Source organism: Amblyomma americanum, chromosome 8 (genome assembly GCF_052857255.1).
Source record: "Amblyomma americanum isolate KBUSLIRL-KWMA chromosome 8, ASM5285725v1, whole genome shotgun sequence".
In the NCBI taxonomy this organism is placed as follows: domain Eukaryota; kingdom Metazoa; phylum Arthropoda; class Arachnida; order Ixodida; family Ixodidae; genus Amblyomma; species Amblyomma americanum.
The window spans coordinates 99,368,283-99,392,402 of NC_135504.1; the positions used below are offsets into that span (position 1 = coordinate 99,368,283).

At 45.9% G+C, this 24,120-nt stretch overlaps 1 protein-coding gene across 2 annotated transcripts; it reads left to right on the plus strand.

The window, feature by feature from the left end:
- Positions 1-135: 135 nt before the first annotated feature.
- On the plus strand, positions 136-23,067 carry LOC144100581 (uncharacterized). Of its 2 annotated transcripts, none has more exons than XM_077633478.1 (11): positions 136-245; positions 2,118-2,164; positions 4,223-4,451; positions 6,772-6,878; positions 8,753-8,799; positions 11,079-11,295; positions 13,437-13,527; positions 14,574-14,654; positions 15,307-15,397; positions 17,247-17,381; positions 22,923-23,067. In XM_077633478.1, the coding sequence occupies exons 4-7, from the start codon at positions 6,826-6,828 to the stop codon at positions 13,519-13,521; spliced, it is 402 nt and encodes a 133-aa protein (XP_077489604.1). In that variant the 5' UTR covers positions 136-245; positions 2,118-2,164; positions 4,223-4,451; positions 6,772-6,825; the 3' UTR covers positions 13,522-13,527; positions 14,574-14,654; positions 15,307-15,397; positions 17,247-17,381; positions 22,923-23,067. The 2 variants fall into 2 exon arrangements, with proteins under 2 accessions (XP_077489604.1, XP_077489605.1); XM_077633479.1 differs by having other exon boundaries at positions 142-245.
- Positions 23,068-24,120: the final 1,053 nt, after the last annotated feature.

Here is a 24,120-nt window from a genome sequence, read left to right on the forward strand (position 1 = left end):
AATCTCCGCACTTTCTTTTTAAGCACCAGAGAATCAAGGGCTGTTTGATCCTTAAAAAAAACTATTTAACATAGCAGTCATAGCGTCGCTGCTTATTTTCTGAGTGATAAATTCTCAGGTATGATTTACCCTGTGCAGGTGAGACGAAGCCGAAGCCCGCTTCCTCGTGTGAGATACCTGCGTCGCGTGTGGATGCCCGTCCAGAGAACCTGTCCACCCAGCGTTCCTTCCACTACAGTCGGCGGGTGAGTGATCGCTGCTTAGAATGAGTGCACAGCGGCTGCGAATTGAGCTGCAGTGGTTTGGCAATGGAAGTATTTTATTCACCTCACAAATTGCCGGAAACATTCATAGCACGAACTCCATAGCATCGATGTTCAGTGGTGGATGGCCAACATGAAAACGACGCTGTTTACAGCAGCATGTGGACTTCCTGCGGTAATTAACAAGAGAAGAATAAGAAGTAGAAGGTGTCTAAAGTGTACTGCTGTGCCTCAACAAAAAATTGTATAGAGTAGCAAGTAAAAAATGAATAAAACTTTGGGTCTTCATGAAAAAGGGGAAAAATTTAGGAGCCTTGTGTACCTCATTCTTAGAGGAGAAAATGAAAAAGCATTACGGTTCCTTTATATGGCATCTAGTCTAATGTTGAGATTTTCGCGCCAAAGCTACGGTCGCAAAATCTTCTATTGCCGTTATACGATATTCATGAGGCAGCCCCTTCTAGAATGTTTAAGTACCTACCATTTGATTATCCTGTAGAAATAAAGTAATCCGATCAATTAGTCAACCGTACTCCGCCAACTAACCCTGATTAATCATAAGCTTGGTTCATTTTCTAGAGTGGGCGTAATTTTGGGGGCCGTGTGGAATTTTCCTGGCGGAATGGGGGGGGGGGTGAGCTTCCAAATTTTGGGGCTCATCAGATTTTATACCAGGTTGCCACCATCCACCATGGGCACTTATACGGTGTCAAAAGGTCACGTGACCTTTCAATACGTTTGGTCGGTTGTACCTGTCACGGCGGGAAGGTTGTGATGGCGTCACAAGGTCACATGACCACGGTGAATCAGTGGCTATGGCGCTCGCCTGATGACGCGCAAGAGGCGGGTTCGATCCCGGCCGCGGCTGTCGAATGCGAGCACGTTATCAAAATGTTTTTGCGCAGTTATCTCTCCCCATGAGTCTGGCAACCATGACACAGCTCTCCACAGCTATAATTGCTGTGCGTTACCGGTCCTGGTTCTAGCGGTATGTTAATGTACTCTGATTATTTCGCAAAGTGCCGTAAAACTAGAATTTATAGAAACCTCATCTCCAGGCGATCATCGAGCAAGCCTTCGTAAATTTTTTCTGCCTTAAATTCGTGACATTTCACTTCATAGAACTAACCTTTCTCTTGACTATAGTTCTGGAAACAAAACTACTGGCATGCCGTACTTGTGTAGTGCATTTAGCTTTTCATCGGTTGATTCTTGTGTGCCTGTTAGCGGAGTGTGGCTCTTTCTCCTAGTGAAGCTGCTGTATCGATCTACAAAGAATGAAATCTTGTATAGTATGCAGACCTAACAGTACATGGTATATAGCTTGGGCACTTTTATTTTGCCAACATAGACTCAGGCGGATTTTTTTTTTCTGGCAGCACGACTTTTTAAATATGTGGTTAAAAAGATAGTTATCATGACCTACCTTAAATTCAGATGGTACAGATAACTACTTTTAGTACGCAAACTTCAAACGCGAACGCCAGTTAACAAAATTTTAGCACATTTCCACCGCGAAAATGTCACCATCGTCACGACGTAGAACTTGCATTTCGCCGCGATTTTTCGAGTTTCCGGTATGCGCGGTAGAAATAATACAGCGGTTTTGAACGAAATTTATTTCGCTTAATTTGGATGAAAGGCGGAGGGTAAGAATGTGAGAAAGTTCTTGTATTTTTTCTGGACTGCATTGCCAACTCCCATTTTTGGTTTATAACATTTATTCCCACGTCTAAGCGTAGCAGACAATCAAAAAACAATTTTTTTTCTGTGGTGACGTTGGGTTCACAATACAGCCTGAGCGTTGTTGTCGCTTGGTAGATTCTCCAGCGGACACCTTGACCTTTATTTCAGGAGGGCGAAGAAACCAGAGAGAGGACTTGGGAGGCACCAGATACACGGTACGCGTCGTTTACTTCCACACACCGGAGAGTAGAACCCACTCAGTGTTTTTATTTACACAATGCACCAAATTTTGAAAGCGCAGGTAAAGACATAGCATGACAGAATTGGACAAGCCCGGCGATTTGTCGCTTTTGGCCGCAGAAAGAACTTTATTCAACTCCTCTGCCTTCGCAGTGAGAACTTGCCGCTTTGGTTTTGAAGGGCCACATTGTCCAGAAGCGCCAAAGCTGTCTTGTCCGTCTAGGCATCTTCCACAGCCGTAGATATGAAGTTCTTCCTTCTCAGCGAAGAGTTCCTTCGGAACGACGGCGAAAGTGCCCTGCTGCCTGTCAGCTGGAATAACCTTTAGATCCAGGTCTTCGAAACTCTTTGAGACCTTTCAAAATGTCGGCTAGGCACTGTGATTTTTTTATGAGATTATTTGCAGAGAATCCGCAGGATTCAAAATGTGTCGTTGTTTTTGTTGCCTTGGCGTGTCTTCAAGTTCTGTCATCCTTTGTCTTTATCTGCCCATTTAAAAATTCGGTATGCTATGCCACTAGCCTAAGAGAAAACATAGCGACAAAATATACCTTTTGGCTCGGTTGTTATTTACTCAAGATAGCAAGTAATTATAACTAATGCGTCTTACGGCCCTCTCAGAGGAGGTCGTGGCACTTAGCAGCGGTAGTCAACGGATGAGGCAGACCATCTGCAGGGCTAGCAGTATATCAGACGTGTGAGTGCTTCCGCGACGTTCAGCGTCCTCTTAATTTGTGCACAGAGGGGCCCGTTTGTACCTGAGCGCGAGCGTTGAACAGGAGAAGGTTCACATCGCAGTGTTCCCCGTCGTTCACACGATCAGCAGCCCTTTTTCCAATATCTACAGTTACGCATTTGTTCGTCGATTGCTACCACGGTGGCCTTTTTTTTAGTTACTTTGAAAGTCCTTACAGTGCCAGACATGTTTCTTGGTGGTTATACCGACGGTGCGCCAGCGCACCCTGTACCGTCTAACCGTTACCGTTACCGGAGAAGCACGAGCCCGCCCACCGCTGGAGAGCACGCTCTGATTAGTCCTGATACTGCAGGCGCGCGCTTAGCATCCGTGTACCACGTGCCATCTGACACCGTCAAGGTGATTTGCACATGCGGATTGGCATGCGGACACCTTGTCCTCCGGTACCGGTAACAGTAACACGGTACACGGCATACCAAAAGGGTTCTATTAAGTGTCGCAATCGCTGCAGTTGCTCAGTGGTTATGGTGCTCGGCTGCTGACCCGAAAAACGCGGGTTTGATCCCGGCCGCGGTGGTCGAATTTTGATGGAGACGAAATGCTAGAGGTCCGTGTACTGTGCTATGTCAGTCCATTTTAAATAATCCCACGTGATAGAAATCTTCGGACCCCTTCACTACGGCGTCCCTCACAGCCTGTGTCGCTTTGGAATGTTTAACCCCCGGAAACTAATCTAAAGTAAACAACCGGTTCCAACAAACGCAAAGTGCCTCCCGGTTCAAAGTTTAGCTCCGGTGGCATTTACCTCCGATGGCATTAAACACAAGTGTAGCACATCTGCTTGTCGGCACAGATCTGAGCGTTTATCAGGGATTCTGGTTTTCTAACTACATGGTGTTCCACACTTCCTGTGTACACAGGATTGATGCAAAAAAGAGAAGAAAAAAAAATAATCGGACCCGTACTGATTTCAAAGTTGGTGTTAACCTACGCACAGTCTAAACAGGTAACTCAACGATATCTTGTTCCTGGCTTGTGAGCATACTCTCCGCCCATTGCCACTTCACCGTATTTCGAAGCTCTCTTTCGCTGGCTGGTGTATTTTTCTATGCGTGCGTAGCGGACTTTAATCGCTCACTGAGTGGTCAAAGAAATGTGGCGTCGAAATCCAACGGCGTGATGAATTCGCTTGCACCGATCACAAAACCGAATGTGGTTAAGGCGAAATCAGTAGTGAAGGCTGTGACCTTTTTTTTAATTCTTTGCACTTGCGTGTTGACAGCAACTACCCATCACGAAACTTTTGTACCTACTTTTGACTGTACTTCTGTTGTAGACTCCGTGCAAGAAGACGCAGCTTCTTCGTCGTCATGGAGACAACCGGCAGCGGCATCGTGCAGCATGTGTCACGTCGCCGCATGTTTCGGTCTCGGATCTCGCGTGGATGACATCGGCGGCAGAAACAGCGCTGCAAGGAGGCGTTTTCCGAAGCAGCCCAGTGCGAAGAATATCTCCTGGTTTACATGCTCTGGCAGTGAATATCGGACCGAGGAAAAGAGCCCGTGGTAAGCATCTGGAACTCTCACATACATAGGTCGCGTTCTGCAATTTCTAATTGATAAATACACTCTCTCGTGATTAGTTGTGTCTAGTTGTAGGGTCGTTTGTTTTGTTTTTAAGCGGTTTTTAAATGCTTCACCACGCTAGGTAAAGCAGTCTTCGGGCAGCCAGCACAACGGCCTTAAACGACATTCATTCCAACCAAGGATAAGCGTATGTGGGACAGTTATGGTGGCGTACCCTTGACCCCTGTCCTTGATCCATGACATTGAGTTGGCCTCTGACCTTTGACTGGGCGACCTTTGGGTGGAGCTGCCATGGGCGAGACTCAGACGCTTAGCAAGCGTGCTTGCTTTTCTCCTAATTCCAGTGTTAGAAGAGTTAAGGCACTGCAATTTTTTTGTTCTCATTTCTTTGTTCTTGCTTGTTTTTTCTTTTGCTTCCTTCAGCAGTATTTGTGAGCATTACATGCTGATTACGGAGTCGTCAGTGTAGACTCGATGCAGTATGTGACAATTTTATCACCTATGCGGTTGGAAGCAGATGCCTCTTTCGAAAGCATTATGGTTACGTTGTCTGTAGAAAGTTTATACTTCAGATTATAGACAGTCTAACGAGCACAATATTCTTGGAAAAAAATTTTGAGTATTACAAAAGTGTAAGGCACTCTTATCAACATATTGAAGCTAATGGTCCATTTTTCCGAATTGAGCCAAAATCTTTCTCTTAAAGATTTTCCATCTCTTTCATCGAACAGTTAAGACTGCCACAGACAACCAATGGGAAACGCCTTTGGCATGGCAAGAGCGACAATAGCAAAAAAAATGCAAGATAGTCGACGGGAGATTTGCGGTTAAATTGATTGTTATAGTGAGGTCTTACAATATATGAAAAAATTGTGTTCCTAAACTCTTTCCTGTTGGAGAATAATTTTGTCGAGAATATTTGGTTGTGATTACACCGTTTTGTAGACTTCGATTTGTTTTTGTAGTTTTAATTATGTAAACTGTCACCGGCAGGAGTAAATTATGTTTAGGACGAGTAATTTAATAATGCAAACTGGTCTCCGCCTTTCGTTTGAAATAAAACTCAATTTGACTTTCAAGCACTGAGTCCGTGCTGCGAATCTAGCGCAAGTGATAACCGCTGCCTGAACGGCTGCATGCAAGCAATCCGTATAATTACTTTTAATCTGTCTGTTACTACCACCATGTCCGAAAAAAATTGCCCGGCTTGGGCATCGGCGATTGTTTGAAACATGGGAGCACAAGCACACAAACGGAATGAGGCGCCTGTCAAATATGTTACGTGACCATGTGGCGCCATCACAACTTGCCCACTTGATTGTGAGTAAACTGGCTACCTTGGCATGCGTCATTTAAACGAATGACAGCTGAAGAGACATTGCAGGGGAAGGGCAACCTGGGTCTCGCAGGCTCCACCGGCGGCTGTGCTTGGAACAGCTACGTGCCGGGGAAGTGGGGCATATTTTAACCGCTACACTAGTTTGAGAACGATCAGCGATCTACGAATGCAAAGCAGACAATTAACCATTCTGGATCTATGGGCATTAACTCTTTGCGCTATCGTGTCATACCCCTTAAAGCGGTCACGAGGTCCAGCGTTCGTTCAGCACAGGGGTCAATCTAAATGATTTCAAATGCTGAGCAGGAGTAGTCACTCTAAGCAGCATCCAGTGACTCTAAGTAGGCTTCACCTCTGAGTGCTCCCGCTCAGAACGCGTGATTATCCTGATGAGACCTCTTTTCTCTAGGTGATGGATCATCGGTAGACAGCGATCAATTTATACTAACATTGGTTAAGCAGCCGTCATTGTCGGAGTACATCGAGCAGTAACCGTGAACTGAAGGTCGTTCTTTGTATACGTGCTGTTCTGTCGCCGACTGGCTTTTGGCACAATGCGGGAAGCTCGCACATGGTCCTCTCTTCCCAAGAATGGCACCGCGGCTGACGTCACACAAAGCAGCCTTCCGCACTTCACGCGGCAGTTCCTGTTCCCGCTTAAAGATTTTGCTGATGTAAAGGAATTATAAAGAAGTACTCCCCAAGTGTGGGTAAAAAAAAAGACCACATGTATCAGTAAATTTATAAACTAAGCATGAGGGCTTTCTCGTACTCTGCCAAGAAAGCCCTCAGCAACATTAATCAACCACTGAGTGAAAACAAAAAATCTCCGGAGTTTTTTTAAGCACTAGAGAACGAAGGGCTGTTTGATTCCTAAAAAAAAATTAACATTGCTGTCTTATCGTCGCTGCTGATTTTCTTATGAGTGAGAAATCCTCAGGTGGGATTTACCCTGTGCAGGTGAGACGAAGCCGAAGCCCGCTTCCTCGTGTGAGATACCTGCGTCGCGTGTGGATGCCCGTCCAGGGAACCTGGCCACCCAGTGTCCCTTCCACTACAGTCTGTGGGTGAGTGATCGTTGCTTAGAATGAGTGCATGAGCTGTAGTGGTTTAACAATGGAATTGTTTCATTCAACTCACAACTTGCCGAAAACGTTCATAGCACGAACATCATAGCATCGATGTTCAGTCGTGGATGACCAACATAAAAACTACGATCTTTTACAAGAGCATGATGACTTCGTGGCGTAATTAACAAATAGGACTAAGGAGCAGAAGGTGTGTAAAGTGTAGCAATGTGCCTCAACAACAAATTTTTCAGAGTGGCAAGTGAAAAAGGAATAACACTTTGGGTCTTCATAGAAAAGAGCAAAAAATTTAGGAGCCTTGTCTACCACATTGTTAAAGAAGAAAATGCAAAAGCGTTTAGGTTGCTTGATGTGGTGTCTACAGTCTAATGTTGTTGCGATTTTCGCGCCAAAACTGCGGTCGGAAAAGCTTCCATTCCCCTTATACGATATGCACGAGGAAGGCCCTTCTAGAATTTTTGAGTACCTTCCATTCGATTATACTGAAAGATTAAAGCAATCCGACTCACTAATCAACGGTACTCCGTCAACTAACCCTCCTTCTTCAACCTCAATTTTCTTGAGTGGGCGTAATTTTGGGGGCCGTTTGGAATCTTCCTGGCGGAATGGGGGGGTGGGGGGTGAGCTTTCAAATTGTGGGTCTAATCAGATTTTCTACCGGGTTGCCACCAGTCACCGTGGGCACATTTACGGTGTCAGAAGGTCACTAACCTCTCAATCTGTTTGGTCGGTTGTTCCTGTCACGGCGGCCAGGTTGTGATGGCGTCAAAAGGTCACATGACCGCGGTGGATCAGTGGTTATGGCGCTCGCCTGATGACGCGCAAGAGGTGGGTTCGATCCCGGCCGCGGCTGTCGAATACGAGCACGTTACTGAAATGTTTTTGCGCAGTTATCTCTCCCTATGAGTCTGGAAACTATGACACAGCTCTCCACAGCTATAATTGCTATGGGTTACCGGTTCTGGTTCTAGCGGTATGTTAATGTACTCAGATTATTTCGCTAAGTGCCGCAATACTAGAATTTATAGAAACCTCATCTACAGGCGATCATCGAGCAAGCCTTCGTAAATTTTGCTGCCTTAAAATCGTGACATTTCACTTCGTAGAACTAACCTTTCTCTTTACCATAGTTCTGGAAACAAAACTACTGGCATGCCGGACTTGTGTAGTGTATTTAGCTTTTCATCTGTTGATTCTTGTGTGCCTGTTAGCGGAGTGCGGCTCTTTCTCCTAGTGAAGCTGCTGTATCGATCTACAAAGAATGGAATCTTGTATTCTATGCAGACCTAACAGTACACGGTATACAGCTTGGGCACTTAATTTTTTTTTTGCCGAACGTGCACTTAGGCGATTTTTTTTTCTGGCTGCACGACCTTTTTTATGTATGTGGTTAAAAAATTAGTTGTCATGGACTACCTGAAACTGAGATGGTACAGCTAAACAACATTTAGCATGCGCACTTCAAACGCGAACGCCAGTTAATAAAATTTTAGCGCATTTCCGCGGTGATAAGTTTGCGATCGTCAATATACAGAACTTTCGTTCGCCTTGAATTTTTTATTTGCCAGTATGCACGGTAAGAATAATACAATGGTTTTGTACGCAATTTATTTCGCTTAATTTCCAGGAATGGCAGAGGGTAAGAATGGGAGAGAAAATGCTTGTATTTTCCCTGGACTGCATTGACCGCCAACATCCATCTTTGAATTATAATATTTATTCCCACGGCTAAGCGTAGCAGACTATCAAAAAAACAATTTTTTTTTCTGTGATGACGTTGGGTTCATAATACTTCCTATGCGTTGTTGTCGCTTGGATAGGTTCTCCAGCGAACACCTTTATCTTTATTTCAGAAGGGTGAAGGAGCCAGTGAGAGGACTTGGAAGGCGCAAGCAACCAGGTACGGGTCTTTTACTTCCACACACCAGCGTGAACCCCACTCAGTTTTTTATTTAAAACTATGCACCGAATTTTGAAAGCGCAGGTAAAGACATAGCATGAAAGAATTGGCCAAGACTAGCGCTTTGTCGGTTTTGGGCACAGCAAAAATTTAATTCAACTCCTCTGCCTTGGGCGTCAGAACTCTTCTCTGATTTTGAAGGGCCACTTTGTCCAGAAGCGCCAAAGCTGTCTTGTCCGCCTAGGCCTTTTGCACAGCCATAGATATGAAGTTATACCTTCTCAACGGAGTGACCCTTCAGAACGATGGCGATAGCAGCCTGCCAGTCAGCTTCAATAACATTTAGATATAGTTGTTGGAAACTCTCCAAGTCATTTCGCAGCATAGACCAGGCACTCTGATTTCTTTATTAGCTTCTTTGCAGAAAATCCGCAGGATCCAAAATGCATCGTTCTTTTTGTTGCCTTGGCGTGTCTTCCAGTTCTGTCGTCCTTTGTCTTTATCTGCGCATTCATAATTCGGTATCCTGTACCATGTTAGAAATGGGGCTCCAAAACTATCGCAGGCCATCAGTGTTGGGGATTGCGCTTCAACACCGCCGGTGCCACCAGAGTTGGAGATGCAGAGTTGGAGATGGACGGGCCTTTGAGTTGGCTTACTTATTCAACACCGCAGGCCCCGGCTCCGAAGGGCGTTGTCGGACTCCGTTAAGGAGCAGAACTGTACAGTAGGGTTTGTTTATCTTTTTACAAGCATGAGAATCAAAACTGGGGATTCTCCATTCGGAGAGATTTAATCCCCAACCCTGGTGGCCTGCGATGGGGTTGAAGCCTCATCCCCAACAACCACTAACCTAAGAGAGAACATCGCGACAAAATATACCTTTTCGTTCGGCCGTTAATTGTTCACGGTAGACAGCAAGTAATTATAACTAATGGGTCCTATGGCGCTCTCAGAGAAAGTCATGACACTTGTAGCAGAAGCATCAGGCATCATATGTCACTCTGCTGGGTGTTTCGATCTCGAGTCTCACGTGGTTAGAGATCGGCGGTGGAGACAGCGCAGCGGGGAGCGTTGCGCAAGGGCCGTTTGTGCCTGAGCACGAGTGTTGAACAGGTAGAGGTTCACCTTTCAGTGTTCCCCCTCGTTCACACAATCAGTAGCCCTTTTTTCCAACATCTACAGTTGTTCATTTGTTCCTCGATAGCTATCACGGTGGCCTTTTCTTAGTCACTTTCGCAGTTTTTACAGTGCCAGATATGTTTTTTGGTGGTTATGCCGACAGTTCGCCAGCGTACCGTGTACCGTCTTTACGTTACCGTTACCGGAGAAGCAGGAGCCCGCCCACCACCGGAGAGCACGCACTGATTGGTCCCGATACGGCAGGCGCGTGCTTAGCTTCCGTGTACCAGGCGCCATCTGGCACCGTCAAGGTGATTTGCGCATGCGGATTCGCGTGCGGACACACGGTCCTCCGGTACCGGTAAGGGTAACAAGGTACACGGCTCACTAAAGGCGTCTAATAATTGTGGCAATCGCCGTTCTGGCTCAGTGGTTATGGTGCTCGGCTGCTGACTCGAAAGACGCGGGTTCGATCCCGGCCGTGGCGTACGACTGTAGATGGAGGCCAAATTCTAGAGGCCCGTGTACTGTGCGATGTCAGTACTCGTTAAAAAACTCCAGGTGATCGAGATTTCCGGACCCCTTCACTGCCCCCAAAAAAACGCACAGTGCCTCCCGGTTCGAAATTTAGCTCTGGGGGCACAAAGCACAAGGGTAGCACATCTGTTCGTCGGTAGAGACCTAAGCGTTATATCAGGCATTCTGGTGTTATAACTACATGGTGTTCCAAGCTTCCTGTGTAAATGGGATTGATGCAAAAGAGAGGAAAAGAAAAAAAAGAATCGCTGCCATACAGAGTTCAAAGTTGGTGTTAACTAATCGATGTCTTGTTCCTATAGCTTGTGGGTATACTCTCCACTCATTGCCACTTCGCCGTATTACGAAGCTGTGTTCGCTAACGGGTCTATTTTTCTATGCGCACGTAGCGGACTTTTGTCGTTCACTGAGTCGTCAAAGAAAGGTGGCGTCCTCGTTGAAATCTAATGGCGGGATGAATTCGCTTGCACCAACCACGAAACCGAAGGTGGTTAAGGCGAAATCAGTAGTGACGTCTTCGCGTTTTTTTTCCTTTGCGCTTGCGTGAATAGCAACTGCGCATCAGGAAACGTTTGGATTTATTCTTGACCATATTTCTCTTGTTACATATGCCGCGGAAGAGGACGCAGTTTCTTCGTTGTCATGGAGACAAGCGGAAGAGGCATTCGGCATCGTGTGTCACGCCGCTGCATCTTTCGGATTCGGGTCTCGTGTTGGTGCGACCGGCGGTAGAAACAGCGCTGCAAGAAGGCGTTTTCTGAAGCAGCCCGGTGCGAAGAATATCTCTGCGTTGCCATGCTCCGGCAACGCAGATCGCACCAAGAAAAATAGCCCATGGTAAGCGTCTGGAACTCCTGCATACATGGGCGGTTCTCCCATTTTTAGCTAAGCAATACATTCCCTTGTGTCTGCTTTGTGTCTAGTTGTCGAAAACTCACTTTCAGAAACGAAGATTTTTTGTCTCTCTGTTTCTAGTGTTGGTTCGTTTGTTGTTTTTTTTTTTGTCACGTTTCTTGCTTGTTGTTGTTTTGCTTCTGCCAGAAGTTGTGCCGAGGTTTACATGTTGAATTGAGAGCCGTCAGTGCAGACTCTATGCTGAATATGACAATTTTATCGCCTATGTGGTAGAATGCAAATACCTCTTTCAAAAGGATTACGATTGCATTGTTTGTAGACAGTCTGTCATGTCCTGCATTCTTGGACTAAAAGTTTTCAATATTAGGAAAGTGTAAGGTAGTGTTATGAAAATATTGAAGCTAACAGTCCATTCTTCAGATGTGTACCAACATCTTTCTCTTAAAGAATTTTCATCTCTCGCATCGAGCACTTAAGACTGCCATGGACAACGAATGGCGAACGCCTTTGACGGTGGCAAGACCGTCAATAGCAAAAAAAAATGCAAGCCTGCCGGTGGGAGTTGTGCGGGTATATTTAATGTCACTGATTGATTGTTATCAAACTGCCCACCGTACCAGGCGCCAATTAACTGAATGATTGATTGGTCGGGAGGCGTGGCTGCGGAAGAGCAACCTGAGTCTCACCAGCTCCACCGGGGGCTGTTCTTGAAGGGTTGCCTCCCTGCGCTCATATGCCGGATCGGGATTGCTGTCCAAGTCTGGGTTTTCTTGGAAACAGCTACCTGCCATTGCGGGGCAGTGGCGCATCTTTTAACCCCAATACCAATGCGCCAGTTGTAGTATGAGGACACCTGGCGATCTATGAATGCAAAGCAGACAATGAACAATTCTGGATACATGGGCATTAAACGCGTTACGCTATCATGCCATGCCCTTACAGCGGAGCTTAAGTGTACCCTTAATATTTTTTTCACGACGTCCAATGTCCGCTCAGCAGCACAGAAGCCGCTCTGTACAAGAGCACAAAGGCTTAGCAGGAGTACTCACTTTGAGCAGCATCCATTGACTCTAAGTAGGAACAGGGTCACCTCCTGAGTGCTCCCGCTCTGAAGGCCTGATTATCCTGATCAGGCCTCATTTCTCTTGGTGGTTGGCCATCGGTAGACGGCGAGACATTTATGCTAACGTTGTTTATGCGGTCGTCATTTGCAATGTCGGAGGAAATGGAGCAGGATCCGTAAAGCTGGTGTCGGTCTCCGTACGTGCTTCGTACGTGCTAAATTAGCAATTTAAAGAAGTATATAGTTCGTGTCAGTATAAAAAAAGAACAAAACTAAAAGTTAAATTAAAATTCACCGGATAGCCCGCCCCTCTGCCAATATTAAACTGGCTTTATTTTGGAGGAGAATGTCGGTTGCGAAAACAGGGTAGAGCAGGCAGGGAACGGTCCGGGCCCAAAACGGTTGGCGCTCTCGACTCCCGGCGCGTGTCGGCTCTGCCGCTGCAGCTGCCGAGTGCCTTCCTCTTTACAGTTGTAGTGCACCTATCTTCCCAGAACGGACAAAACAGTTCCTGCTCAGTGTTCGATGGAAAGGAAAAACTGAGAGCTAGGGATCCAAAAATATGTTCAGTGGCATGCAATGCAGAGTTCTAGCTTGGCCTTCGGGAAAGTTTTCGGCGCCTGTATTATTGGGAAAGCATTATACAGCTTATCGGGAACGAAACAGGGTGCTGTTGACCGCAAATGTAACGAAAAATCTTGCATGACATCACCGTGGTGTAAAAATAATTTCTTTAAAAGGCGCGGCGACCTTAAACCAGGACTTTCAAACTGCGGAGTCGAGCACGCAATCCATGGCCCACAAAACCGCGTTGCTCCTTTGCGAACGTATATGTAAACCTAGTATATATGCGTTGTCTTACGACTGTATGCTACTGAGCAGGCGTGTCACTATAAAGGAAGAGAAAAATTAGTAAACAAATAATACAGTAACCAATAAACAGGAAATAAAAATTTAGGAAAACATGCCATCGCAACCAATCCACGTACGTAGTCTTAAGAGCCTCCGTATTTTTTTTTTGCGATACACGCGGCCATATTCGTACGTGCTGTCTTCGCAGGAAGCTGTCGCCAGTTGTCATCGTAGTCGGCTTGTTCGTCCCGAACTTCAGCGTCCTGAACGGTGCTACCCATGCTGCAGGATAACGGGCAGTGAGTATGATGGGCGGTACTGCTGCCTGCACTTTGAACTCTGTCGCACAGGGCCAAATCTTCTTGCTTAACTATCGAGCACCTTTTTAACTAGAACCTTCTTGTAATGAGCACTTTTTGGCCTAACTAACTACCATAATGTGCTGTGCGTGCTGAACACTGTTGTACGACTTCAAGCTGCACCATTCATGCCCACTGCTGCTGGATTCGACGACGCGGCGGAATGGGTTTCAGGATCCGCTGGACTCCATTGGCTGTACTCTGCGGGGTCACTCCCTCGTTGACCAGCGAACAGTATGCAAGCAGCATAAGATGAGCGTCATGCATAAAATTATCTTTGACGCCATTAACTTCATGCCCGCCTGCATAGAGACTATACCGACCAAAAGAATGTTAACAAAATCGAAAAATGTACTCCCGCATTGCTTAAATGCAATAGCCAATACCATAGAAAAATTAGTTTTGATGTGCGTGCGTGTTTGTTTGTGTGGATCAGTGTAAAACACAAGGCTCACATGTAATAAGCAATGGCTGGCTAGTTGGTGAAATGCGGTATAATACTGGGCCAATTTACCGAAAAAAACAGATATATATCGTGAAATAGGATCGTTGGCTGGATGCTCTTTTCGCAGTTTCCCATAGCCATTCCCATATTTGATGTCCGCTTAACACAAGTTCAACGCTTCAAAAAACTGATGCGAGTCGTTTCGCATCCCTCGGTCAAATTTCTTTGCTGCTATGCCTCGGAAACTGCATGACCTTCATCTTCGGTGCCTCGTGTGAATGTTCTAATTCCCGCGTTCATAGCTTCCCTAATTACCTAATAGCGTTGCATATATACCGAATGATTTGCTCTTGAGATACTGTTGCCATGTTTTCGAACAACTCCCAGATACAGGACATAATCGCATTAGTTTTTCACGTTTGTTTTACAGAAATCGAATTTTCAAGAATAAGAGGAGTGGGCGCTATTCGAGCATGGGCGTATGCTCGGTATTTTAAGGTAGTGCTGAGAAGTGTTGCATCCGTAACTGCTTTAATTCCAGGCACTAGTTTCAGCCAGCGTCCGGAATGAAACCGACAGGCCTTCTACCCGCGGAGACCTCTTCACCGTCAAAAGAGTCCAAGTAAGTCCTCAGCCACGAAGCATAAGTTTGTGGCTCCGAACGACATGGGAGTCCAGAATGCACCATTTCTCTGTAGGAGCGCTGTTATGATGGGTGGGTTGCCATACGTTTTACATTCCTTGGAACGCTCACCATCAAGCGTGCTCAACTAGGGCAGTTCTGTGCCATTACAGCAGCATTAAACAATACATCCTGGCAGTAGCTGTCAGGGACATCACCTTTGTTGTAAACAGCGCCAGTAGTTGCTTTCACGAAGCATGGCTGCTTGTTTGCAGGAACTGAAAAGCTTAGCGGGCGGCTGTATTAACATGACTATTCATCCCTTTTCATGAGGTCTCATGCAACACCGAGAAAAATGGAGCACAAAGATGCGCTAGGTCTATCGTTGTCATGCTGTAGCTGTTGGGAGAGAGATACAAGCTATAGACGAATCCATTGTTAATAAGCGTTTTACTTCATCGCTTGGCGTAGTTGGTGCGGATCGAGTGGGCGGCACTCAAAAGCACTTCTGCTCTAGTTGTCTAACACGATAGGGCTTATATGCAGAGTGAATTTCTCGGAGTGACTGCACGTTTCAAGTTTTTGTTTCAAGGCTTGAAAGTAATATTTTTTACAACACACGCGGCCATATTCGTACGCGCTGTCTTCGCAGGGAGCTGCCGCCTGTTGACGTCGTACCCGGCTTGTTCGACCTGAACTGCAGCGTCCTGCACGGTGCTACGCATGCCGCAGGATGACGGGCAGTGAGTATAATTGGCGCTGCTGCTCCCTGCACTTTGAACTCTGTCGCACAGGGCCGAACCTTCTTGCTTAACTATCGAGCACCTCCTACACCATTCGTGCCCATTGCTGCTCCATTCGACGGCGTGGCAAAATGGGTTTCAGGATCCGCTGGACTCCACCGGCACTTCTCTAACGGAACCACTCCTTCGTTGACCAGCAAACAGTATGCGAGGAACACAAGATGGGCGTCATGCAGGAAATAACCTTTGACGCCGTTTGCATCACGCCCGGCTTCACAGAGTCTACTGACAAAAGAATACACTTGACTTTGACTGCACTTTGACCATGCACTTCACAGCAGCTAGAACAAGCTTAGAAAACATGTACTTATTACAAAAGAAATTTTTGCGACTAATAGATAATGCACCATGCCTTAGCCACACGGCCCCATTGTTTAAAAAACACCACCTGCTTACGCTGTGGAATGCTACAAACAAAAAGATAGGGTTAGCTACTTACGTACAAATGCATTCCGATCCTACCGCTTTTTGTCATCAGTATCTAACGAAAACACACACCTACAACACCCGGCATATATGTTATAAGGAGAAAATACGTGCAAACTACGGCACCCAGAAACTTAGCTACAGAATTTACAGTTTCATAAATGATCACCATCCTGCTGTAAGCATTATCCAGGAAATTCCATCATTGAAAGCTTTAAAAAATAGCATCACTATGTATCCGTTCTCACCGCCGGCATGGCCACTCTTTTTGTTTTTATTCTGTTTTTTTCTTACAGTATTTGTCCAACTGTTGTACATAAATATTCAATATGAAATAACGCCAGTTTCAATGTTAGAAACCACTCTGTTTCCTCGTTTAGTGTTTATTTTATACGCTGAATGTCTTGTGCTCTCGACTGGGAGCAAGGGTGCAGAGTGCAGACTCTTTGTCAGGCATCCATTTACATTTTGGTCTGCGCCCTAGGCAACTGTGCCACACGTTGCCTGAATTAACTCTGACTTTGGAACGAGTTCAAAAAACATACTCCCGCCTTGCCTAAATACAATAGCGAATATCACGGAGAAATTCTTTTCGATGCGTACGTGTGTGTGTGTGTGCATGCTTGCGGATGAGTGCAAAACGCAAGGCTCATATGGAATACGTAATGCCTGGCTACTTGGTAAAATGCGCCATAATATTCCGTCAAATGACGCAAGCACAGATATTCTCAAATAGGATCGATGCTGATGATAGTGAATTTTTGTGGCGCAAGAGAATCTCCGGCGAAAAAGCGCCATGGCACCAGGTATTTTCGTTTGCTTAAAGTGGGGCGAAAGACTCATTTCCCATGCACTTCACCCTGGTTAAGCCCAGCACCAGACCAGGGGAAAGCTTGTACCCATTGTATCACCGATAGGTACCCGGCGGCACTGGGGATCGAACGCCGCACCTCCCGCATGCGAGGCGGATGCTTAACCACTAGCCCACCACTGCGGTCAATAGGACAGTTGGCTGGATGCCGTTTCTGTAATCCTCTAAAACCATTCCTCATGTTTGCTGTCCGTCTAACATTATAACTTAAAGCGCTTCAAAAAACTGATTCGAGTCGTTTCGCGGTTTTTAATTGAATCGCACAAAAGAGAAAAAGGTGCCTTTATTTCAGCGAAATTCATCGATATTAGTGTCATAAGCACAGTGCGGGATCTCGTTCACAGTGTGTTCACAGAGTGGGCTTGCATAAATACAAAAATTACGCCGCTCGCTGCTTGCTGCACGATCGCTCTCGTTGTTCGGTGTGATGTGTCTGAGTTCTTTGTTAAACATTTCGGCTGATGACCGTTTCCTAAACTCCCCCTTCTTCAGAGCCACGAAGCAGCCCCGACTGTTTCGCGCTGTTGGATCCCACATGATGGTGCGAAATACCTGTGTCACGTGACCATCATGGCTCCTAACATGCTGCCATTGTTGTCGCTGCCTTCCTTACACTACGGTGGACAGGTGAGTGACTGCTGATGAGCACTAGACTAATGGACGAGGCCAATGCAATGCAACTATACAGAGTGTGGCGCAAATCAGAGCAAATCGAAAAAAATTCTCTCGGGCTAACCGGCCACTCGTTTGCCATGTAAATGTCCATCTTGAGACGAACAAAAACGTCCGGAAATCAGCGCTCGTGTTTTAAGTGCGTTAGCACTAACGTTTGTCAAGGACTGGTCCGTTGGCAGCGAAGGTCAAATTGACCAAAACAATAACCATGTGACCACACTATAACAGTGAGCGCGTAGCGCCTCAATTGATACCGATATTTTCGATCCGTTACACTATAAGTGCTAGGCAGCGGCCTTCATCATAGGACACCCTTTTTTGGGACCACCATTTGCATAAAATTTGGGGGCCACCCGTTCGACGCAGATTGTACAAAATGGTGTCAAATGACTTTGTACGTTCCTGTGGATAAAATCACTAATTGAGTAGAAGCCCAAATTATGTGTGGGGTTCGCAATGACGCCCTTTCCGCCCCCACACCATGCATTCCGAGGACCTTCAGGAAGCCATTACGGCCCAACCGTTTGACGCAGCGGGGTTCCGGATGGTGTCAAACAATTCCTCGTGTTGTGGTGCACACACTTAAAAATTTATTATCTGATATGACAAGGAAATATACTGGATATTGCGAAGGTGGCTGTAACTAGCAATAGTAGTGCAAAATTAATGAGGTAGATGGCACTCCTTGTGTTTTAAAGGGGTATTTCTGGAAAGGAAACATCCGCGGATGTTTGGATTTGGTCTTCACCATATTTGCCGAGCACACCGGTGTAAACACTTGAACCTCCCGTAGTCGACGCTCTTAAGTCGAACACTGAGGCAGTGTTTTCTTTCTTTCTGTATCCTCGTACTCTGCTGTGCTACAGTGTTTACTGACTACGCACTGGCAAGCCCAAAAAGCGATTCTGCTGACTTAAATGTAGACGTTCTAAATTCACACCTGAGCTTGCCTCTGTTGGTCCAGTAACCATGTAATGGTATATCGCAGATTTGAACGGCGGGAAAGAAGAACGTGAAACGACAAAACATGCGCATAGGCATTGCCGCGAGGACTTATCGGTGGGAGCATAGGTCTTTGAACGTCAGTCCATTGAGTTCGTGGTTTCTAATGACCTCAAGGCTCCTGTGTTGTACAAAGGTGGCTGCTTTGTTGTAGTGTCTGAAGAACTTATGCACCTTTTCAAGCATGCACCATAACTGTTTGGTGTCAGCAAACTCAGCACCGTAAGGACTTAAAAATGCAAAGAATCAGATGTGAACTACTAAGTTGTTCTCCGCGTTTTGCAGTGCGGCCACGGCGCTTATTTCTTGCGTGCTCCTATTAATTTAAAACATTAAGTAATTTTCCTACAGCTTGATTAGGTCACGTACGCGGTAATAGGAGAAAATGTATATCGTATAGTATTTAAAGCGGCAGAATTAATAGTATGGACACCTAACTTTCGGGTGCGTATTTTCTTCTTTGTAATGATGCGTGAGGCATTATTATACATGGATTACCACGTGGTGTTCTCCTGCGCCCGCTAAATGATTTATAATCGAATTCCTCTCTCGTGCTGTGTCGCATTCAACAGCCTAATGATGGCTTTGACGTCAATAGGTGATTATAAGCCACGCGTGGCATAAAAAACATCAAATATAATTACTGCTTATACATTCATCCTCATTCCTGCTCTTGAGGAAGGCTGGGTTCAACACTTTAGCGATTTAAAACGATGAAGCAGCGATTATATTGCAATTTTTCATGTGTCACGTGATACAAAAACACTCTCTGACGTAACAGCCTTCGTTCGCTTGTTGAAACCGGAACCGAAACAGCATTACAGAAAAATTCTGTTGTAAAATTTATAGCGGTCGTAGGCGAATATCACACGGCGATTCATGCGTAGTGGTCTCTTCCGCATCGTTGAAAAGAAGAAAACATGCCACCAAACATAGCTGTCTGCTCTAGTTTGAGTAATGTTACAGCTCTATGCGGGGACCAGAAATTTAGCGATAAAAGCTTTCTACCACTAGCGGTAGATAAGAAAGGCGCCGAGATTGAACAAATAGATGGTAGCAATCGTGAATCATTTCCGATTGTCTAGCTGTAATGCACACTCGGTACAGGCGAGAAAATGCAGTAAGAAATTCACAGTGTTTTTAACTGTTTTTCTGGCGCGGCGGGGTCGCACAGTGAAGGTATTATTCCCTTGCGAATAGACTGAAACTGTGTGACAAATGGACTAAAAGAATTGCAACACAACAGTGTCGCATGCAGATAGGCCCAAAGAGAACAACACACTTTTGATTTTTTTTTCTGAAAACGCCCTGCACAAATGTATTTACAGCCTACTTCACCATCAATACTTCTCATTTTTCCGAAGCTATGGTCGCCTAAACTTTATTAATGCGATTTGCTATGACTGGCACATTCAAAAGACTTTCAACATGAACCACTGTCGACGCGACTCTGGGGCTCAAGAAAGTGCTTCTATGAGCTACACATGGAAGTGTGCACTGTCTGGCCGGACCCATTTGATGAGTGCGTTTTCGCACTTTCTTGAGGGGTAGCGTCATATGCTTTCTTTACCCAACATTCTTTCGTTAGCCCATCATGGCACTGAAAAAAATTGGAGGGGCAATGAAGCTCCGAAAGGGTATTTTGTGCTAGCCTAATGATGGCTTAATTTCATATATGCACAAGGTCATTCTCTGCTTTACGTTTATAGATACCTGGAAGTCCTCACACCCCTCCTGGCGCAGTGGTGAATTGGTTTAAGCGATGCGCCACTGCCCTGCGATGGCAGGTGCTCCCAGCGGTGGGCCTTGTGTGGCTCAGGTTGCTCTTCCCAAGCGCCCAATGATTATTTAACTGCCACCTGCCACGGTGGGCACTTCGTTCACTATCCGGTGGGCAGGTTGTGGTGAAGCGGCAATGTCACATGAGCAAGGTGACCCACCTGCCTCTTAGGTTGCTCTGGGCGTCACCTGCCAGAGCTGCGCTCGGGATTTTTCGCTCACAACGCCGACACCGCATTTTCTGACGAACGGGGCCTTTAACGCTAGGGCGTTAATACTCACGTTTATGACGCTCATCCCACGTTTCGAAGCTCTGCTGTCTGTCACCGTCAACGTCAAACCCGATCATCACCTCGCTACTGGAGAACAGGCCGGGTGGCTCTGCCACCCTAGCAGGAACGGGTGAAAGTGGTAACGCTCACCGCTCCACATGCTTCGCGACTGATCACTTGCTCTTCCTAGCAGATTATAGTGCGCTGTTTAACATGGCACACTGCACTGCGAACGATGCTAAAACGGCGCATAGCTGTGTGCCGACGCCGATTTCGAGTTCACTGACTGGAAAAGAAATGCGCGATTGATGACTACCTACAGCAACACGTGTCATCCACCTGAGCATGCACACCAGCCTATAGACTTGGTAAATTTGCATTCGACTCAGTGATACGCAAACTAACCTCTCCACAAAGAGCTTCAATGCGTTAAACGTATTCAGAAATGCTTTTGTTATTTTAAAGAAAACTTGTGACCCGAACGACGCGGGTTCGATCCCTGGCGCGGTGGTCGAATTTCGATTGAGGAGAAATTCTCGAGGCCCGTGTACTGTGCGATGTCTATGAACGTTTTAAGTACCCAAGAGGACGAAATTTCCGGAGCCGTTCACTACGGTGCCCCTTAAAGCCTGAATCGCTTTGTGGCGTTAAACCCCAAATAAACCAAACCAAATCAGATCAGAATTTAGTTCGCAATGTGCGCCCTCGAGTTGAGCTGATGCTCGGACGCTATCAATTCGGACGTGGTGCGCAGATATTTCCCGTTTCTGTTTGAGCCAAACTCTCTTTCCTACCTTGAACAAACACACACTTACCGGAGGTAGCTTCTGGAATTGTGGGCACGTGATTGATCAGGATGCGTAATGAACGGTGGCGAAGGATCTGTTAGCAGGCACGGCAGCATTTTCCTCATCAAAATCCGGAGTTATGCTCTGTTAACATCCAGGGAAGTGAGAGTATAAAATGGCGCGTAATGAATGAACCGCGGGCCGCTTTAGCTGAATGAGTTCTCTTTTTTTTTTGCAGCTATAAGTCGCTAATATAGTCTATGCACTCAAGCAAAAAGTATGCATTTGAAGCAGTCCGAAGAAATGTCCGAAGAACTCGACAAAAGAGCCACTCTGCGAATACGTATTGGTGTAGTTCTTCGTTCAGAATTACGCGGCGTACCTCCACGTTTAGTGTCCATTCCACCGTGATTCCACGATTGCATAGGGGCGAGGTGCTGACCATTGCTCCATTAAACGTTTCCCTGATGAAGAGCCTTTGCAGCTTAAGCGGTTACCGTCAGCGTAGAATATGTAAGGACTGTTTCGTTATTTATGAACTTATCTGGATTGGCATTGAGAGTAAAAGCAGAACTTCGTGAACTGAATACAACGGCGCAAGAAAACAGGGACAGGAACACGCTAAACACACCGCATCTCGTTCCTTGGACGACGCCCATCTCGATGACACAACTGGCTTGCGCTGTAGGCTAAATCTGTCTTGAGACTGTATTTTGACTCACGTGTTACGTTGTCCACTATACGTGACGGGCTCATGTCCATATGGCGAGTTCGACTCTGAACGCTCGCAGGGCGGGTGACATTTACACGCGGCCGCTTTGTGGAGGCTTTCAGCGTACGAGTCACTCCACCAGTGGCTCCAGTTTACCGATCTCACCGGGCTTCAGAGAGAAATAGTGCCTACTTCGCCATGCAGAGTTATGCGTGTATGGAAGCAGTTTGGCTTCCGGCACAATTTTATTCCTGGCGTAAGGGAGAGAAAGCTCCCTGAGAATAAATACAAATACGCTCGTCGTTTCATAGCAAATTTTATTTTACATTATTCGTTGTTTTAAAAGCTGAAGGCAATCCTCTTTTTCAAAATCGCCTAGAAATGACTTTTCTTCACATGGTTTCGCTCTTCGGGTTTTTAATTTTTCGCAAATAGAGCATGGAATTACCAACATTGCAGGAAGAAACAAGATGATCCCATGGCTGGTTTTATGTGATTTTCAGAAAATTTGCTTTTGCGGTTTATTGTCAACATTTTCTGGCTTTCTCATTTAATGTTGCTACCTGGCTAGTTTTTCAGTGGTATGCTCTGACTGGAGTGTGACTATGAGTGATGAATAATTTTAATGATGCTAGGGAAGCTGTGGCCCAAAAGCGTTTTGGCGCGAAGCATTTATCTTGTCTACACTAGGTGGGGCCGAAAAACCAATTTCCAAGCATTTCACCTGAATATAAGCTAACCACAATGTAAGGGAAAGGCTTGAAATCATTTCAAATCTGTGTATAACCGGCGAAACTGGGAATCGAACGTCGCGCCTCCAGCATAGCTATGGCATTCTCAAACCACTCTGGCACCCCTACGGTTCATGCTCCGCTGAGGTTCAGTGCATGCCTTCTTTACTTAAACAAGGTGTATGACAGCGTGCCTATCATTTTTGCAGATGCAGATCACGTATGAAAAAAGAACAGATGCAGAAGGCGAGACTCAAAGGAGCAGTACAGGAAGATGGAAAGATCACCGAGAGCCGGCGGGATCACCTGAAAATGTCACCATACTTTGACGCTCACGCCGTTGCCTTCTCTGATGTGACATTGTTTCCTGAACAATAAAAGAAATCACGACCTGGCTTCGCAAATGTTCTGGAAGATTCGTGTGCTTCTGAAGAAGCTTAAGGATGCCATCGCTTCATCTTCATTTTTGGCGTATACCTTGCAGGCAAAGGTAACAGAGCTGATATCGCATTAGATTCATCTAAAGGAAGTAAAGGAAGTCGAGCACCAGGCTAGGATTACAGTGTCGACGGCTGGACACCGGTGTAGTGAGACTACAGCCCTTGATTTTATATCCTATGCCTTTTCCCATTATTAAAGCAGTAAGGACAGCGCGGACATCTTGTACAAAGCACGAGTACTGTGTGCTGAGACATATATTTGAGAGGGCGCGAAAAAGAAAAACGTGCTCTGCCCGCACTGTGTGCAGTGAGACAGCGGCCTTTATCTGAAGTGGACCGGAGACAGTTTCCTGTAGTACATAAAGCGACCAAGAATGCGTACCGCCCGAAACATTGTGCTCGCGGTGCTAAATGTTTGCGGCTAGGCTTAATTGCCAGGCTACGATCACTTAATGCTACGACTTGTATTTCATCGCTCATTGCATGTTAAATATGCATGTACTCAAGGTTACCTCAAAGACCCATTTCCCAAAAATTTCAAAGCAAAGAAGTCTAGCGCCAGGCTACGGTAAAGCTTGCACCCATTGCATCACCGGTGGGTACCTTATGGATTATGGTTGCATTGTTTGTAGACAGTCTATCATGTCCTGCTTTCTTGGACAAAAAGTTTTCAATATTAGAAATGTGTAAGGTACTGTTATAAAAATATTGAAGCTAACGGTCCATTCTTCAGTTGTGTGCCAACATCTTTCTCTTGAAGAATTTTCATCTCTCGCATCGAGCACTTAAGACTGCCATAGACAAGCAATGGCGAACGCCTTTGACGGTGGCAAGACCGTCCATAGCAAAAAAAAAAAAAATGCAAGCCTGCCGGCGGGAGTTGTGCGGGTATATTGAATGTCACTGATTGATTGTTATCAAACTGCCCACCGTACCAGGCGCCAATTAACTGAATGATTGATTGGTC

Bases quoted from the DNA above. Each gene is read 5' to 3' on its own strand.
- LOC144100581 (XM_077633478.1), top strand. From the start codon at position 6,826: ATGCCCGTCCAGGGAACCTGGCCACCCAGTGTCCCTTCCACTACAGTC. The intron at 6,879-8,752 runs GTGAGTGATCGT...TCTTTATTTCAG, and splicing joins CCTTCCACTACAGTCTGTGG to AAGGGTGAAGGAGCCAGTGA. The intron at 11,296-13,436 runs GTAAGCGTCTGG...CTGTCTTCGCAG, and splicing joins ACCAAGAAAAATAGCCCATG to GAAGCTGTCGCCAGTTGTCA.